This window comes from Antennarius striatus, chromosome 7 (genome assembly GCF_040054535.1).
Source record: "Antennarius striatus isolate MH-2024 chromosome 7, ASM4005453v1, whole genome shotgun sequence".
Classification (NCBI taxonomy): Eukaryota; Metazoa; Chordata; class Actinopteri; order Lophiiformes; family Antennariidae; genus Antennarius; species Antennarius striatus.
Window position 1 is genome coordinate 2,913,784 of NC_090782.1, and position 18,775 is coordinate 2,932,558.

At 42.6% G+C, this 18,775-nt stretch overlaps 1 protein-coding gene across 5 annotated transcripts in view; it reads right to left on the reverse strand.

Moving 5' to 3' along the window:
* Positions 1–18,775, reverse strand: part of mcf2l2 (MCF.2 cell line derived transforming sequence-like 2) — a 119,626-nt gene that overhangs the window by 83,533 nt on the left and 17,318 nt on the right. For 4 of the 5 annotated variants that reach the window (XM_068319122.1, XM_068319123.1, XM_068319120.1 and 1 more), the window contains 10 exons: positions 17,798–17,881; positions 15,793–15,907; positions 14,903–14,993; positions 13,305–13,424; positions 5,357–5,473; positions 5,066–5,215; positions 3,559–3,683; positions 3,359–3,473; positions 2,949–3,068; positions 2,288–2,479 (listed from right to left, as the gene is read on the reverse strand). In XM_068319122.1, the coding sequence (XP_068175223.1) occupies positions 2,288–2,479; positions 2,949–3,068; positions 3,359–3,473; positions 3,559–3,683; positions 5,066–5,215; positions 5,357–5,473; positions 13,305–13,424; positions 14,903–14,993; positions 15,793–15,907; positions 17,798–17,881 (1,229 nt within the window). The remainder of the gene's footprint in view (positions 1–2,287; positions 2,480–2,948; positions 3,069–3,358; positions 3,474–3,558; positions 3,684–5,065; positions 5,216–5,356; positions 5,474–13,304; positions 13,425–14,902; positions 14,994–15,792; positions 15,908–17,797; positions 17,882–18,775) is intronic. The other variant, XM_068319121.1, reaches the window with a different exon arrangement.

Consider the following 18,775-nt stretch of genomic DNA (forward strand, 5'->3'; position numbering starts at 1 on the left):
AACCTCTGATCTGTTTAAATTGAGCTCCTCTCTTCACTAGTTACTGTATGTCAGGGAAGTGATTTTATCTGGTGGTTAAACCTAAGATTTCAATAGCAATCAACTGTATGCAAAAAATGCATGCCTCAAGGATTTAAAACTGTAAGCTGAGCCACATATTTCAAACAGAGAGCTGACAGTTTTGCTTTTGTTCAGGCAGACTAATTAATTTGGTGTAAGGACAAACTTAGTTACAAGATGAAATTGAACATGTTGAATCATTCAGTTGCTGAAGAAGACACTGTTGTCAAAAGCCTTCGGAGACAAAACGGAGGTGAACGAGAGAATGTTGCATCAGCAGAATCAGAATCAGGATCAGGATCAGGGACCATGTGCAAATGATTTGTCTCACAGAAGAGAAAAGATGCTTTCCCAGATTTAGCTACAAGCTAATTTCTGTGTGCAGGTCCTGAGCAGGTGAACTAAAGCACACTATGTACGATAAATATAGCTCAAACTCTGAATATATAACAATTTCAAATTCATGAATATAATCTTTAAGTAAATTTAAAGGCTTCTGTTGGTTGAAAAAAATTCCAGAAGACAATAATGTCATTAGGGCGGCACGGTGGCGCAGTGGTTAGCGCTGCCGCCTCACAACACGGCGGACCCGGGTTCGAGTCCCGCTCTGTGCGGAGTTCGCATGCTCTCCCCGTGTCTGCGTGGGTTCCCTCCAGGTTCTCCGGCTTCCTCCCACCTCCAAAAGCATGCACTTCAGTTTGATTGGCCGTTCCAAATTGCCCATAGGAGTGAGTGTGTGTGACTGGTTGTTTGTTTCTATGTGGCTCCGCGGTGCACTGGCGTCGTGCCCGCAGTGCCCCCCCCCCTCACGCCCTGAGACTGCCAGGATAGGCGCCGGCTGCCCTGCGACCTGCGTTTGCGGATTAAGCGGGTTAGAAGATGAATGAAGAATGTCATTATGTGGTATTATTATCCAGATTTGTCTGACTGGACCAAGTTGCAGATGAAATCAAATCTTACTTTAGAGCTCTTGAATTCTTCATTGTATTGCTTTTACAATAAATAAAATTGTGTTGGGTCACTTTGTTTCATTAAAAGTTAGAACTTTAAATCTATCCTGTTTAAATCTAGCCTGGAAGGGAACGAGGCAGGAAAAGCATTCATTCCTACCCCAACATGAGCCATGATGGAAAATCAAGAAACAAGGACAGGAGCCTGTGCCGCCATAGACAACACAATCGGTATCGATGACATCATCAATAGCAGACAGGAGGAGCTGGGTGGAGGTGGGTGCTACACTGGTACAGAGGTTAGCTGTTAGCAGCTCAGGATGACTCCATGGCCTGCTTGGACTGAACCTGTACTCCATTAATGTCTCACCAGTGGATCAGGGGGTCATTTTGAACCATAATAATTTAAAATTTTATTTTAGCAGTCCCATTTGTAGCTCATGTTTAATGCCCAAATCAGTAGAACATTTTCACAGCGACCTGCACCCAGGTCTAGAGCAAAGAAATAACGAAATCCGGGAAAATGCATTGTGTACACACAAGGGGCCTGCAGGCATGCAAAGGAGGGGTAGAGTGGCGGGCAACTTGTTTGGGAACGGGGCCTTGCTAAAGGACACCTCAACAGTGCTCAGGAGGTGAACCAGCACCTCTCTAACTACCAGTTCACACTCAAAAGTTTTTGGTCCACGGGTGGGTTCTGAACCGGCCACCCTTCGGTCCCCAGCCCAAGACCTGATGGACTGAGCTGCTGCCGCCCACAACGAGGAAACAAGTGAAGTCAGAAACAATGAAGGTTTGACCATGGCAACAAGGAGCTACGACGTTTCAAATGGCATTTATTTTGTTGCGAATGTTTTCTTGGAGGAATCCAGTTCTATCATTCCACCCAAATTTCCGATACTTCCACTAACATGGTCCAAAGTATCTTGTGATGTGAGAGTGAACATGACATCAACATCATGTAGAGTCGGGCAACTCTGTGAGAATGAAGGACGTAACCGCTGCACGAATATGGGATCAGTTAACATGTAAGTATAATTATATAGTGACCATGTGAACTGGAACATCTCACCATAACCACTACTGTGGTTTAGGGTTAGGGTAGAAAGTTATCAAAGCAAAAGGATCAAAAAACAAAATTTCAATTTTGACACAGGACTTGGACACATCAGAATGACAGAAACTCTGAGAAGGAGACAAACAATAGGTAAACAATAATCTACGGGTGGAGTCACAGGTGATCCAGGTGTAACTTGTTTCTTGCATCATGTCCTCACCTTATCGATGCACACATGTATCTGTAGAGCTTTGGACAAGACATCTGTCTTTTTCTTGGCCTCATTGCTGAAGTCATCACAGACTCTCCGGAGCTCCACACATTTAGGTCTAATGGAGTCCACAGCATAGTGGTTGCTTTGGATCAGCTGGTCGCCATGCAGTGCATGGAGCTGGGCCTTCTCTATTGTGGACTGCAGGGAAGAGCATTTTAGAACATAATTTTGCAACTACATATATAGAAAAAAATGTAAACAATCATGTTTCCCATGATAAATTTATCAGAATCAGAAGGCTCTATGTAGATGCCATTGTGTTACTACGTGTCACAAAAAAAAAAAACTTCTTAGTGCTCTCTGATCAAAGGTGACAGAATATTTGTCATGAAGATGTTTTATCTAGTGGAGATAAACACTTGGACACTAAATCAATCAGTAATTTAATCCCATTTCACCCTGTGTGTGGATGCACACTATCTAGTCAGAAACAATTACAAATGGGAAATAAAGATAGTAAAAGATTAAGATGAAAGAAGCACGAGCAATACACATCATATTTAAAATATAATTAAAATCATATGTCAGTAGTAATTAGTAATTGGGTTAAATCAAGTGTATCACTGCAGGGAAAGCCTGAAGTAAATATTTGTATGTGTTGACGAACCTGAGCCTTCTCCTCTAGTGTTTTCAGCTCCTTAAGCAGGGCTTCAGCTCTGGTGGCACATTCCCCCGTATCTGATAGGCTGGTTAGACTTTCAATCAAACTGTCAAGAGACACTTTGACCTGAAAGATGGAGGAGAGGATAGAGTATGAGACTTATAATAGACAGACATGATATAAACAACTCATCTCCACTGCTTTAAGGTTGTGTTAAAAACATGGAAACAGATTGGAATACAAAAAAAAAAAAAAAACGAAGTATCTTTAGAAAAACTTTTTTGAGTTCAGGTAAACAGTGGTCAGTGTGATTTTCACAATGGGACTTTACAGTGAAAACCTAATGTAGAGCAGGTTGTGTTAGACTCAGGTGTTTCACAGACTGGGAAGCAGGCTGATCTACAGGTACTGTTTACCTCTCGGAAGTCCTGCTCAAAGTGGCGTAGCTGCAGGCACTGCTCCAGCTTCAGATGATGTTTGCACCAGAACTGTTCAAAGGCATTCTCTGTTTCATCCAGCTGGGCCAGGAGCCTGAAACCCATGACAGGAACTTCATTACACACACGCTGGGATAACTGCATGACCATGATATACCAGATAAGCTAGGCTGTTGCACCTTTCCACGGTTGTTTGGTTCTCCATCTCATCTGGGTTTGGTGTGTGACTCTCAGACTTAGCCGCTTGCTCCTTGATGCAGCCTAACAAGGTTGTACCCTGCTTCAGAGCCAACTTCAGCTCGTCCTGGGTTAGAAAGTGGAACAGTGAACTGTCACTCAGTAATTCAACGAAAAGGTAAATACAGGACGATGTACAAAAAGGGACTTCATATGTCACATCATCAATACATTCCTCCTTCTGCTGCTTTCGCCTTTCCTTGGAACTTCCCTCCAGACCCAGCCACCATTGCCCCTCTGCCCCCACTTCACCTATTATTAAAGTTTCTTTCTAAATGTACACCTGAGTTTGTCTCTGTGGTCTGCTTAGGGTCTTTCTAATCTGGTTGTGACACCATGTTTTGCAAAGTTCTCTTAACTTCTCCATTTCAGGATACATCATTACTTCCTTGAGCCACTGTGTGAAACAGAGGAATCAGCATCCCTCCATTGCATCAGGACGTGTCCTGTAAGTACACTTGACTAATGTAAAGTACTTTTACTTTTATATTGTGATGGTATACCAAATATTGCCATATAGATTTAGATCTGTTATTCCATTGCAGATACATGAGTACAACCTCTTTTGTCCTGGATTACATTGTGTACTGTTGGTCTGATCTTAAATGTCTCTAGGGCGACGTTTGGTTGGAAAAGGAGAATGCTGTAGAGTTCCATGGCAAACCATCAAAAAGAGAATGGACAGAAGAAAGATCTTTGTATTTTTATTTATTTATTTCATAGCCACCATTTAAATACTGGGTCGATTCAAGAGGGGGAAAAAGGGGTTTGTTGTTATGGAGGGGGGAAAAAATGGACATTTGTTTAAAATGAAAAATGAAGACTATCTCCTAGCGTTCTAGACCACAGGATTGTCAATATGCAGGTGTATCTCAAAAACTTTAATTTAAAATGTTTTAGCATTACTACACATAAGCTGAAATATTTCAAGCCATTCTATTGTTTTATTATGGCATGAAAATCAAAACTCTAGTATCTAAAAGTATCAATATGTTTCACAAAATCAGTCAAAAAGTATTTATAGTGCAGAATAGTCAGAGGTCTGAGAAGTATGTTTACTCATGCAGTTTGTACTTGTTCGGGACTCTTTTTACATGAATTATTACACTATATTAATGTTGCCTGGAGGCAACTTGTGGCTCTGCTGAGATGTTGTGGAAGTCCAGGCAGCTTTGATAGTGGCCTTCAGCTCATATATTGCTCTGGTGTCACAGGTTTAAATGAGTTGACTGACCAGGCAAGTTACCTGAAGGAATGGATGTCATCTCCTAGATGAAAGTTAGGTATGACCCTCCACTCTTCTTGGAAATTTCTTTCCTTGGACAATGTGTTACACATTTGATCTGACTGCCATCGGTGAACCAGTCCTCTGGTATCACTTGTGCACTAACAACGCACATGTGTTTGCATGCATGCATGTGGGTGGATAGGCGACATTCACCAACTCACCTTGAGGTTGCCATGTTTGTCTGTGTGTTCTGTAAGCAGGTCTTTGGTACACTGAACATCATTGGGAAGCTCAGTCTCTGCCAGGTCTGTCCCGAACCTTTCTAACATCTGGGCAGTAGTTTTCACCGTCATGGCAAAGTTCTCTATAGCCTAGGAGGGAACATCGAAACATGAATCTGCAGCACCCTGAATGCAACTGACCATAATCCTGCTGTTGGTGTAGGGTTAGCTTTAAAATCACTGGTAAATAGGGTTAACGTCTTGAAGATATATTTCTCTTTATTCACTCACAGTGCGGTGGTGTATCCACTGGCTGTGACAGTACTCCAGGCTTCCCCCAAGCTCCCGGGTCAGCTGGCCTTTTTCCACATAGCCATGCAGATCGGACAGGGAGTTCAGCATCACAATCTGAAAAAAAAAGCATTTAATGCATCACTGGTACTTTCAATCATGAAAAAAAATATGGCAACAGTGAGTCTAATGATAGTAGCCCTAATGCTGGTAGTAGTAAATACAACATCCGATGGTGAACAGTGAACAGCCGGCACATCTATTGTTCTTGTTTGAAGCATTTATCAAACCCTGGCAAGACAGCTAGAAACCAAGCTAATGGTTTTGTGATTTTAAATGTTTAAAAACTCATTTTGCAATGTTAAAAAAGCACTTTATTCATCTATTATATAAAAAGGCTACATTTATTAGGGGTTCTTTCCCATTCTTGTCCCATCCTTCAGGCTTCTTTGAAATCCCTCCACTGACTTCATCAGTGCTGACCTTGATCCCCAGTTCTGTTCATCATCTTTAACAACAACAACAACAACAATAATAATAATAATAATAATAATAATAATAATAATAATAATAATAATACATTTTATTTAGAGGCGCCTTTCTTGACACTCAAGGACACCGTACAGAATTACACTAAGTCCATTTAAGAATCAACAATAAAAATAGATGAAATCAATACAAAGAGCAACAGATTAATGCTGGAATAGGCAGTCTCAAACAGACGTGTTTCAGTTGTGCTTTGAAGTAGGGGAGGGAATCAATGTTTCTAAGTTGGGGTGGTAGTGAGTTCCAGAGACGGGGAGCAGAGCGGCTGAATGCTCTGAACCCAATGGTAGTGAGACAGGCTGAAGGGACAGACAGGTGTAAGGAGGAGGAGGATCTGAAGGAGCGGGAGGAAGTGGTAACAAGAAGAAGGTCAGAGACATATGGAGGGGCAAGGTTGTGGATGGCCTTGAAAGTGAGGAGGAGGATTTTAAAATTGATTTGGAACTTGACCGGAAGCCAGTGAAGCTGTTGAAGGACAGGAGTGATGTGGTGGATGGGCGGTGGAGGTCCAGTCTGGGGACCACAAAATTTAATTATTGGGGTGGGCGGCACGGTGGCGCAGTGGTTAGCGCTGCCGCCTCACAACACTGCGGACCCGGGTTCGAGTCCCGCTCTGTGCGGAGTCCGCGTGTCTGCGTGGGTTCTCTCCGCGTTCTCCGGCTTCCTCCCACCTCCAAAAGCATGTGCTTCATGTTGATTGGCCGTTCCACATTGCTCGTAGGAATGAGTGTGTGTGTGCATGGTTGTATGTCTTTGTGTGTGGCTCCGTGGTGCACTGGCGTCGTGCCCGGAGTGTCCCCCGCCTCACGCCCTATGCCGCCGAGGTAGGCTCCGGCTCCCTGTGACCCACTGCAGCGGATACAGCGGTGGTAATCTGAAAATGACTGGCTTCTTGGGGTTCTATTCACAAGTGAGGGAAGTGACAGAACATGAGGCTGGCAGACAGACCGGTGCAGCAGCTACAGTGCTGTAGTCGTCCTATAGGTCTGTCATGGTGAAGAGGGAGCTGAGACAAAAGGCAAAGCTCTTCATTTAGCAGTCAATCTACGTTCCTACTCTCACAGATGGTCATGAGCTTTGGATCATGATCAAAAGGACAGGGGCCTGTACACAACACATTTATATGCATGTGTGACTAACACTAGAGTGTGCTCTTAATTTCCTCTAGGGGATCAGTATGGTATATAAAAAAAAATAAAGAGACTGGGTACACCCAGGACACATCACCAGTGCACCGCAGTGAAATATAACGTCCCAAAATCAGTTCTTCTTTAGCCTCTACATAGTGTTAACTGATAATGTACAGTCACAGCTATAGTCACTGACTTCAGGAGGGTTTTACCCTGCATGACCACTATCTGCACAAGAAAAGTTACTTGGTTAGGGTTGGTGACCACTGATGTAAAGGAAGGTCACTGGATTTTTTAGCATCAATGTCCCCCCAAGGGGTCCTTCATCACATTTCTCCTGTTGTAAAGGTCATCCTAAAAGCACAACATAACCTGGGCATTAGGGGTCCGAGGTCAGGGTGGAGTATTTATGGGAATTTGTTACACACTGCAGGCAAGGAGAACCCAAAGCATAACAGCAGAGGGCAGTCCGTACCTAAAGTTTAATACCAATTAAATGAAATGCATTTGTAATTATTTCATTACGCCTATCGCTCCTTTATGGAGCATAGGCCGTTGACCACAGTCCGCCAGAGTCCTTTATCCTGGGCCTTCCGTTCTAGCTGCTTCCACGTCAGTCCACGCTGCTTCATGTCAGTCTCAAGGTCCCTACGCCAGGTGTTCTTTGGCCTCCCTCTCTTTCTCATGCCTTGTGGGTTCCATCTAAGGGCTTGTCGTGTGATGCTTGTATTGGGCTTCCGGAGTGTGTGTCCAATCCATCCCCACCTTCTCCTCTTGATCTCCTCTTCCACTGGCGGTAGGCTGGCTCTCTCCCAAAGGTCCTTGTTGCTGATGTTATCTGGCCAACGGATCCCCAGGATCCTCCAAAGGCAGCTGTTGATGAATGTTTGCACCTTCATTGTTGTTGCCTTTGTTGTCCTCCATGACTCTGATCCGTATAATAGTACTGACTTGACGTTTGAGTTGAATAGTCTGAGATTTGTCCGTTGGCTGATTGGTTTCGAACTCCATAAAGTCTTCAGTTGGATGAAAGCGGCTCTTGCCTTACCTATTCTTGCCTTGACATCTGCCTCTGTGCCTCCCTGACTATCGATAACACTGCCCAGGTATGTAAAGGCTTTCACTTCCTCAAGTGCTGTTCCCTCCAGTGTCACTGGGTCTCCGTGTGTTGTGTTAACCTTGAGGATTTTTGTTTTTCCTTTATGGATGGTGAGGCCAATTTTTGATGAGGTGTCTGCCAACACTCTTGTCTTCTCTTGCATCTGCTTTTGGGTATGTGAGAGCAGATCAATGTCATCCACAAAGTCTAGGTCATCGATCTGTGATGTAATTGTCCACTGGATCCCGTTTCTCTTATGTGTTGTTATGACCTTCATTATCCAATCAAACGATAAGAGGAAGAGGAAAGGAGACAGTAGGCAGCCCTGTCTGACTCCAGTCTTCACATAGAAGCTGCAAGTGAGCTGACCTCCATGGATAACTCTGCATGTCGTCCCTTTGTAGGAGTTCCTTATCAGGGATAAGGAACTCCATAGTGTCCATAGTGGGATGCCATAGTGTCTGAGCAGTTTCCAAAGGGTGTTTCTATCAACACTATCAAACGCCTTCTCGTAATCTATAAAGTTTATGTAGATTGGAGAGTTCCATTCCACTGCTTGCTCAACTTTAATACGGAGTTGTAATTTGATCCACACAGGATCTATTCTGCCGGAAGCCTGCTTGATGGTCTCTTAGCAGTGGGTCTACAGCACTCTTTATTCGCTCCAGGAGAATCCTGTTGAAGATCTTCCCCGGCCCTGATAGCAGCATGATTCCCCTGTAGTAATGGCACTGACTGAGGTCTCCTTTTTTGGGGAGCTTGAGCAGGTACCCTTCTTTCCAGTCTTTCGGAATTTCCCCTTCTCCCAGATCTCCCTGAATAGTGGGTATAACATTTCTACAGAAGCATCTATGTCTGCCCTCAGTGCCTCTGCTGGGATGTTGTCCAGTCCTGTCGCCTTTCCATTTTTTAGTTGAGCAATGGCCTTCTTGATTTCCATCTTAGATGGGATTCCACAGTTGATGGGAAGGTTTGTCTCTGCTGCTTCTATCTCTGGTGGGTTTGGTGGTGTAGGTCGGTTTAGCAGCTCTTCTAAGTAAGATGCCCATATTTCCTGTTGTTGTTGTGGTTCTTTGCTTGTAAGTCCCTCCTTATCTTTCACGGGTCGCTCTGGTTGGCTGCTCTTTCCTGACAGTTTCTTGGTGGTTTTGTAAAGCTCTGCCATATTTCCTTTCGCAGCTGCCTGTTCAGCTTCTTTTTCTTTCTTTTCAGCTGTCAATGTAGTCTCTCTTGTCTTTTCTGGCATATTTCTTCACTTGTTTGTTGATCTCTGTGTACTCTTTCTGGGCCTTTGCCTTACCTGCCCGTGTTTTGCAGTTGTTAATATTGAATTTCTTCTGTCTCCTCTCCAGGACCTTTAGCATTATGTTGGTAATATCAATTCCTTCTGTTGGCTCTTCATTGGTTCAAGGACTTCCTGGCAGGTTGATGTTATAGCCTCTTTTATCTTTCCCCATCTATCTGGTGTGTCCTCACTGTTCAGTTCTTGTAGGGCCTGAAATCTCGGTGTCTTTCAAGAGGCAGATGTTATACTTCTTTCATCTTGATTTTATTTGTGTCCAGTGTTTTTTCAGCTTCAGCTTTAGTGTGGCAACTACAAGGTGGTGATCTGATGCTACATCTGCTCCCCTCCTTGTTCACACATCCTGCAGTGATCTTCTGAATTTCCTGTTTATACAGAAGTCGTCAATCTGATTCTCCTTCACTCCATCCGGCGAAACCCACGTTGCTTTGTGTATCCTCTTGTGGGGAAAGACACTTCCTCCGATAATTTGGTTGTTTAGGGCACAGGTGTCCAGGAACCTCTCTCCGTTGTTACTCATCTCTCCTAGTCCTTGCTTTCCCATCACCTCTTCATACCCCGTGTTGTCTCCTCCGATTTTTGCGTTGAAGTCCCCCATGAGTATGTTGATGTCTGTTGTAGAAGTTGTTCCAGGATGCTTTGAAGTCTGTTGTAGAAGATGTCCTTATGTGCGTCGTCGCTGTCGTTTGTTGGCACATAACACTGTACTACATTCATCTGGATCTTCTTTTTCTTGGTTCTGAAGGTGGCCATTATAACTCTGGATCCATGTGGTTCCCAACCCATCAGTGCCCCCAGAGCTGTTTTGGATAGCAGCAGACCAACCCCTTCTGTGTGTGGGGCTTCACCACATTCATGTCCTGAGTATAGCAGGAGTTCTCCTGACATCAGTCTTTGTTGTCTGGATTGGGTCCACCGTGTTTCACTGATTCCTAGCAGATCTAAGCTATATCTCCTCATTTCTCCTGCTACTTGCATGGTCTTTCCTGTCTCGTGCATGGACCTACCATTCCATGTTCCTATTCTAATGCTCCTGTTTGAAAGAAGGGGTTTCGGCTCTGTGGGGTCCTTGCGGCTTGCATCACACATCGTCATGTTTCCTCTTGATGAAGAACCTTCCTCCCTCAGGATTGGGGTCTGTCTTTCTGTATTCAACATTTCTGTAGCATATATAGGTTTTCACAGTTTGGGGTTGCTGGCCCCAAGCCCAACCTTCCCCCATTGCTGGGTTCAGGGTTGTTTGGTGGTTGGTTTGTTTGCCCTCTTCCCTAAACCTACTGTCCTCCAGGCGATGGATTACAGTCTCATACCACGTGGGACCAGACAGGTTTTGGGTTGTGTACAAGCTGTCTCGGCACGGCAAGCCCAACCAACCCCAGCTACTGTGTAATGAAAGCCTGCGTCCATGAAGGCATTTTCATACCAGCAGCGCGAGACAGAATTAAATGAAAGCAGGGTTTTAAAATGTGGTCTAATGTCTGGCTATGGTGCGATTCCTCCAGCAGAGCCTGCAAAGCAAGGCAGGCTGTTCAACATGGTTTTTAAAAGACATGCTTGGAGAATTTCAAAGAGACATTCAGATATGTCTCAGCATGGTTGTTTTGTGCACAAACTGAATCAACATACAAATAAGAACTTCATAAATTTCAATAGTACAGTTTCATGGAAGTGTTGCCTCCAAGAACAATCGAAACAGAAAAAAGTACAATATTAGGGAAAACTAATATGCACGTTTAATGTGTTCATGTGCACATTACATTTTTTTTCAACAAAAATAATTGTACTTTATTTACATCTATCTGCCTGCATAAAAACCATTGTCATTGTTTTGTTGTTGTTTTTGTCGTTACTTTTTTAACTCAGTGTACAAGATTTGTAGTGGAGATAGACTGGGAATGATTTTTCTGTTGAAATTTTATTCAAGCAGGTCGATCAATCAATCAACTTTTATTTATATACCGCTTAATCACATCTGAAGGCATTTCAAAGCGCTTTACAGATAGAAAGCCAACAATGCCCTCCAGAGCAAGCATAAGTGACGTGGCGGGGAAAAACTCCCTCACTCAGGAAGAAACTCCGGGCAGGACCCAGACTCTGGAGGGCGGTCATCCGCCTTGACCTGTTGGTTGGGAAAGAGAAATACACTGGGGATATGGATGGGTCAAGTAAAAGAGACAGAGGGAGAGAGAGGGGGAGAGAGAGAGAGAGAGAGAGAGAGAGAGAGAGAGAGAGAGAGTGGCAGATATGCCACTTTGAGTTTAATGTCCAGAGTGCGCTGTCGCTGCTCTTAACGTGAATAATGTGAATAACTTGTACTCTGTGTCCCCTGACAACAAGTGTTTTGTTGTTTAATTTTTCTTTTCTTTAATAAACTGATGTGTATTAAAGTGTTTATGTAGTTAATGTTGTAAGGTCGTGTCAGGTCAGGCCTCAGCCACACCTCTGAATACCTGTTGGTTCTGATGAACTCATTGTGCTCTACTTGTCTCGACTTTCTCTTTCCCATTCACATTCATACCCTCAGCCCCACCCACATTCTTTCTCCTCTCTTCCCTCCTCCCCTCTTTACTTTCTATTGAATCCTGCCTATAACTTCATTCACAATCTCTATCTGGGGAATTCTGGTCGAAGTAGCCTAAGAGGGAACAATGAGTGTCCCTCCACCAGTCCTCAACAGACACACTTCTTCCAACTCCACGCCCAACAACTCCATCTACAGTCTTCGACATCACATAATGGATTGTTCAGCGTGACACACACTTGTGTTGATTTTATCTTTGTCACATGCTGGTTATAATCACGCAGATGCTGAAGCTGTGTGGATGTACCTACTGACACACCATTACTTATCTAATGGAATGTAGCACACATTTGTTTTTCATTGGAGATTGACTTCCCCCATCATGGATTTCATTGATTTTGCCTGGTTTGGTTTGGGCATGTAGCAGGAACAAAGCATCGCATTCTGAGAAAGATTCATATTGTCTTCTTGGGGACATTGTGTTTATCAGGAATTAAACCTGGGTCGCTGGGCTGGTAAAGCACTTTGCTAACCACTATGCTAAAGGAGGCAAATAGGGTCTAAACAAAGTACAAACCAACTAACGCAGAGCAAGAGACAGTAATCCAAAATGCAAGTACAAAACAAAATCAAAGAATATTCCAAGTAGTCCCAAGTACTGCACAAAATCTTCAATATGTAGTCCCAAACTAAAATTCCACAAAAGGTTATCCACAAAATGATAACTCAAAAGTCCTCAGTAAAAACTCACCATAACAATTCAACAATGACTCAGTAATGCACTGACTGAACACACATAATGAGAGGCAGAGAAACAGGAGCACATGTTACAACAACACAAAAGACACATGATCACACAACCAAACCCATGGACACGAGGTCACATCGGCCACTAGAGGACAGCAAAGTCCCCAAACCATGAAGCATTGAGGGATAAGATGTTTCTACTTTTCTGGTTATTTACACTTGATAGAACATTTGATAGATTGTCACAAAGACTAAAGAGAACAGTGAGATAGTCCGGATCTGAATTTTGAATAAATCCAACTACAAGTGTGTGATTTTTGTAATTGTAAGGAGCCTGCCGGCAACCATTTCTCTGAACAGCTATTGTCAGATTTGCATGAAGATTCTGTCATGAGATTATTATTAGGGATGAAAATTTGTTTTCATTTTGACTAAAGTTATGGATTGATCCAAGTTCTAGATTTGTTCTTCACAGTGAAAACTCCAATGACTCCAAATGCAACTGTTGCACATACAGTAAATAGGAATGGAACATCTGAGAATGAAGGAAACCTGTGAAGGGAATGCCTCTGAGGACACTGGTTGTACAGAAGCATGCTTACCGGTACCTTCATTTTGAAGTCATCCTTGTGCAGCTTGATGCCGATGTCTGCGATGGCTTTCTGAAAGAATCTGGAAGGCCTCAAGACCAGCACCAGCTGCAAGTTACCTGGAAACGCCCCCTAGACAACACAACAGCATGTGAGTCGATAAATCTCCCATCCAGCTTTGGTTCTCCGACATGGAACCAGTTTGGATACTTTATTAATCCCGGAGGTAATTGTATATATCCACTGCTCAGGCATTACATCACGAATTAATACTGGATTAAACACCAGGAGAAAAAGAAACACTGACATCACAGGACATACCACAAGACATACATTACACTAACAGACACATGCAGCACTAACAGGGCATATATACTAAACTATAACTAAAATATAAACAGTATAAAATTAAAAATAAAAATATACGCGACCCGCTCGGCATCCGCGATATCTCTGTCAGAGCTCGGCGGGGATGAGATCGCGTGTTGCTGGGTCTCCTTTGACCCTCATGGACATCAACTCCTCCCTGGAGTACACTAGCATATTACTATACATTATCTATATTTATGTTAGAATAATATACACAGAAACATAGGAAAAAAACACAAAATTATCATAACAAACTCGCTCTGAGCAGAGGAAACTGCAGCCTGCTCGCGCAAGGGCAAGTGAAAGGGGGTTAGTTATGGGCAGAGACAACCAACAAAAGATAGTGGATGCTGGAACTGTGGGAAACAAGGACATTTCACAAGAAACTGTTGTGATAAGAGAGTGAAAGGAGATTTCTCAGCATGACTATCTGGGCCAGAGACACCGGAAGTCTCAAAACCTTTTGTGCCAGACAAGACAGAAACAGCTGATGTCCCCATCGGTAGCCCAATTCTCAATTTGGAACACATTTGGATTTGTGAAACGCAAAACAAACCAGTTATCACACGGTACTGAAACAACATGTCCCTGGTGTTAAAACTTCAAATGCGGTTATGACGAGACAACGAAGGTACTATGTTTACAAGACCCCAATGACCTGTTTGTTCTGATTCAACATGTAATACGACTATTTTTTCAGTCAAAAAGGCCCCACCATCCACCGGCTGGAGGATTATACAGGACCTGCAGGCAGTAAATGCTGCAGTGATCCAAAGAGCCCCGGTTGCACCTGGGTCTTGCCATGTCTCACAAGGGGGGATGGTAGGACTAGTACACCAAAAGACATTCAGAAAACTAATATTTTTTCACAGGGTGTTTGGAGAGTAACTCTAACAAAATATATAATAGAAAAATAACTTTGCTCACTCCTCACACATTGTCCGAATAAGAAGTGATGACCATGTTAGTGTTTTACGCTGTTGACAGAGTAAAAAATGTCAGACTGGTTCTAATTTCAGTAGAGAAACAAAAAAGATATTCAAATAAACAATATTTAATTTGTCTTTACTGCCCAGAACAGTTGGTGGTCTCATTACAAAACAAAAGTAACAGGTTAAAGCACTAGTGAATCGGCTTTAGTCACGATGTAGGTCTGAAAGTAGCTGACCAATAAGCAGGCTGGTCTGAGTACCTACTGGTCGCTACCCGACCCTGGTGACATGAATTCTGGGAGAACTTACAGCGATCCTGGACAGGGAGGCCTTGACGGAGCTCCATTTGTCCTTCCGCCGGTCGATGATGATGATGAAGCCGATGCTTGCAGCATCCAGGCTGCAGACAAAAGGCAGAGATCAGATGTAACTGGACTGCTACTTTCACTTTTACTGACAGTTGTAGGTCAGCTCATATTTGTTCACCAAAGCAGTTTACCAGATAACATCGGCCGCTGGTCGCACAAAACTTTATTCAGGGTTTTTTGTTATCGGTTTTTTCTCTTTTACAGGATACAGACACATCATTGAAACCATTTGGATCTTCATTGGTAGAGATATTTATATGTTTGTATGTAGTGGTGTACTTCCTTGGGAATACATCGATCAGTCACTTTGGGTCAGTGACCTGCGGTGAGGTTCGTGGCTGGTGAGACTGTGCCTTCCTTCAGCTGCCTTCATCATTTAGCTCAGATGTGTGCTTTGAAGCAAGGAAAGTTTGACAAGCTCTGGTTTAAATTTCTATTTCTCCTGTTAGGCTGAGGTGAGCAAGAATAAGTTCATTATTGTAGCAATAAAAGAAAGCACTGATTTTTTAGCCACTATTTAACCAGGCAGGTCAGCTAAATACCACTTGTCATTTACAATGAGGACCTGACTTTACGGGCTACATTGTCTTTTATGAGGCCCACGATCAGCTGACGTCTTATCTAGGGTGTACCCTGCCTGTCGCTGGGATAGGCTTTATTACATCTGTGACCTGTAAGTGTGTGTGTGTGTGTGTGTGTGTGAGAGAGAGTGTGTGTGTTTGTGTGTGTGTGTGTGTGTGTGTGTGTGTGTGTGTGTGTGTGTGTGTGTGTGTGTGTGTGTGTGTGTGTGTGTGTGTGTGTGTGTGTGTGTGCGTGCGTGTGTATGTTTACCTGGGGATGCTGGTTAGATAAGTGACAACATTGAGGAAGTCCTCCTCTGGCACGTCACTGAAGCCTGAGTACTCTGGGAAGGTGATGATGGGGGCGCCATCTCTCCCACGCCCTCCTGCATTACAACAATCATCCACATCAAACAGTCTCTCCTGTGGGAAAGTCACATCTAACTCTGGTTGTAGATACTTGTGTTTACTCTGGTGTCTGCTCAGTGTTTTCACACACATTTCCCTTTACTTCAGATTGTTGTAATCTAACCATTGTTTGAAACTTTCTGCACTTCACTTTTTTTTTGTCATCCGGCATCCAAGAGTGTTAAGAAAAGCACCTCTAAATAAAATCAACTATTATAATTACTACATCATGTGTTCGTCCGTCCGTCCGTCGGTTAGTATGTCCACCAAATATCTTTGCAACTGTTGCAGATAGAAAGATGAAACAAAAAGGACATTACTCGGGCAGCGAAGGGGATGAAAAAGAGATGATGACTTTGACCTTGAGAAAACTAGGTCAAGGTCAAATTTCAACTTTTATACTCAGGGACCAGATAAGATAGAAAGATGAGGAAGAAGGCCAGTGTGAGTAAGAACACAGATCAAAGCTAGTGCTTTGATCAATGTCAGTAGGTCAGAGCACTGGCTTTGATCTATGACCAATGCAAGTAGGTCATGGTAAAATTCTGAATTCATGGGTGTTGAGGGATGTTACAGTCTGTGACTGCATTGGTTGTAGTTGGTGTTGTTTTGGTGGTATAGTAGCACACTGGGTACCACTGATGACCCACGGCAAGAAGGTTTCGGGTTCAATTCCTTTCTATGAGGAGTTTGTTTGTTTTCCCCGTGTCTGTGTGGGTTCTCTCCAGGTTCTCCGACTTCATCCCACTTCCCGATTGCATTGTGACCACTCGAAATCGTCCATAGGTGTGGAGTGTGTGAGTGTTTGTTTGTCTTTTGTATTGGTGAATTGGCAACACATCCGGGGTGTACCCCGCCTCTCACCCGTAGTCAGCTGGGATAGGCTCCAGACCCTCCAGGTGGAAAAGAGGCTAAAGACGAGACATTTATGGTCATTCTGTCTTCTAGAGGATAACCTTGGATGGATTATCATTATTATTATAGTAATTATTAACATGTTAAGGTGGAGGCGTGTTCTCCTGATGTCAACAACAAATTTGCTTAAATATAAAATCTTTTGCTATCTTCTCCTTTTTCTTTTTTATCTCAGTTGTTGTTGGGTCTTGTCCATCACTTTCAGAAAGATAAAGAAAGAGTTTGCATCTTCAAAGTGCCACGAGATGGCAGCATTAAGCTAAAAAATCTCAGTTTAAATTTTCCACTAAGGATGTGTGTGATCCCGGACGCTTCAGCCGATGTGACATGTTTACACAATGCATAGTAATTGCTTGTCTTTCACCTGCTATATTCAGATGTGTGATACTGTCTGTTGTGTTACTTCTTAATTTCCCAATAAATTAATTTTGCTTGCTTGTTTGTTAGTTTTTGACCCCAGAATCTAAACTTGCCCTAGCAGCATTTCACTTTCAAGTGATTGACATGAAAATACACTTTACTGCACAATATCTAAGAGTTAGCATGATGAAAGCTTCTGTCACATGTTTGCTTTCTTACACTACATTCTGGAAAAAACTGTAGGAGTCAAGGACCTGGGAATTAAATCTCATTAATAACTTTATAAAATATGGTTTATGTATAAATTTACAATAATTTAAGTTCTTTCTATTACAGTTCAGCCTGTGAAAACAGCAATATTGTATCTCTGGAGGAAGCACAGCAGTGGTTCTCCATCCATTCTATTCAAGATTCCATCAAATGGTTACGGTTGTATCTTCTTTTTCTAGCACAAGTGACCAGAGGCTACCGATTCTAGAGTCATGAGAAACAAGTGGCAAAATGATCAAAAAGTGGCAGGTCCATCATCCAAAATTTAACACACATTTCACTCCTGAGGATTCTGAGAGTCCAGTTTAAGTCCTGACACGTACCTGAGAGCAAGGCAAACTGGCGATGAAGCTGCTCTATGATGTCGACAGCCAGCAGGGGCCTGATTTCCTGCTGCATGATCTCATCTGCAAGGAGAAACATGGTCATCAAATAAATGCTCATATGCTGAGCGACAAAAAATGAATTTCAGTCAGTGAAGCCAAACACTTAAACACACAAGAGAGGTATCCTATGCTGCTTAAAGATAGACATCGTAAAAGAAATAGCATAATCAGGTGTGCATTAAACAAACAGGGGAAAAAAACATGACCAATATTCATGGAAAAACTTGCAACTTGTTCATTTATGTGTGAAGTTTGGTATAGCCGGTGTGTATAGTTTGTAGATATGGACATGAACAGATGGAAAGATGGACCAACAGATGAGTAAAACTCAAATAACTTCTAAATTAAAGGGAAAAGAAAAAGAAAACTGATGTGCTGTGAAGTCATTGTTTAACCAACTGTTCATCATACAACACAGAAGAAGCCCAGTGAATACCATTCACAGTCATAGCTCACCGATTATTGAAGCAAACTCAAAATTCAGCAGCATACCTGTATCCTTGTAGTAAACGTTACTCTGCCGTGGCCATTAGTGCGCCTGTTAGGTAGCTAACAAAACATCTCGAGGCTTTTATCGGACTTCACATAAATTTTGTGAAATTCTGTACTTTTATCATGTTGGGATGTTTGTATTAAAACTGTCAAAAATCAAGAATGGATATAGTATACAGTATCATGTTTGTCACTAACATTATAATTATAATATATTTTTCATCATGTCTTATCTTGTCTTTATATTTGGTGCTGGTAGTTACTTGGCACCTTCCCATAACAATGTTCTTGATTTGTAGATGTATATAAGAAGAATATTTTCTGTCGTGCTATAATCATCATCATCATTATCATAATAACAAAAATAACATTATTAATAATAATCATCATCATCAATATCAATATTATCAATATTAAATTGTG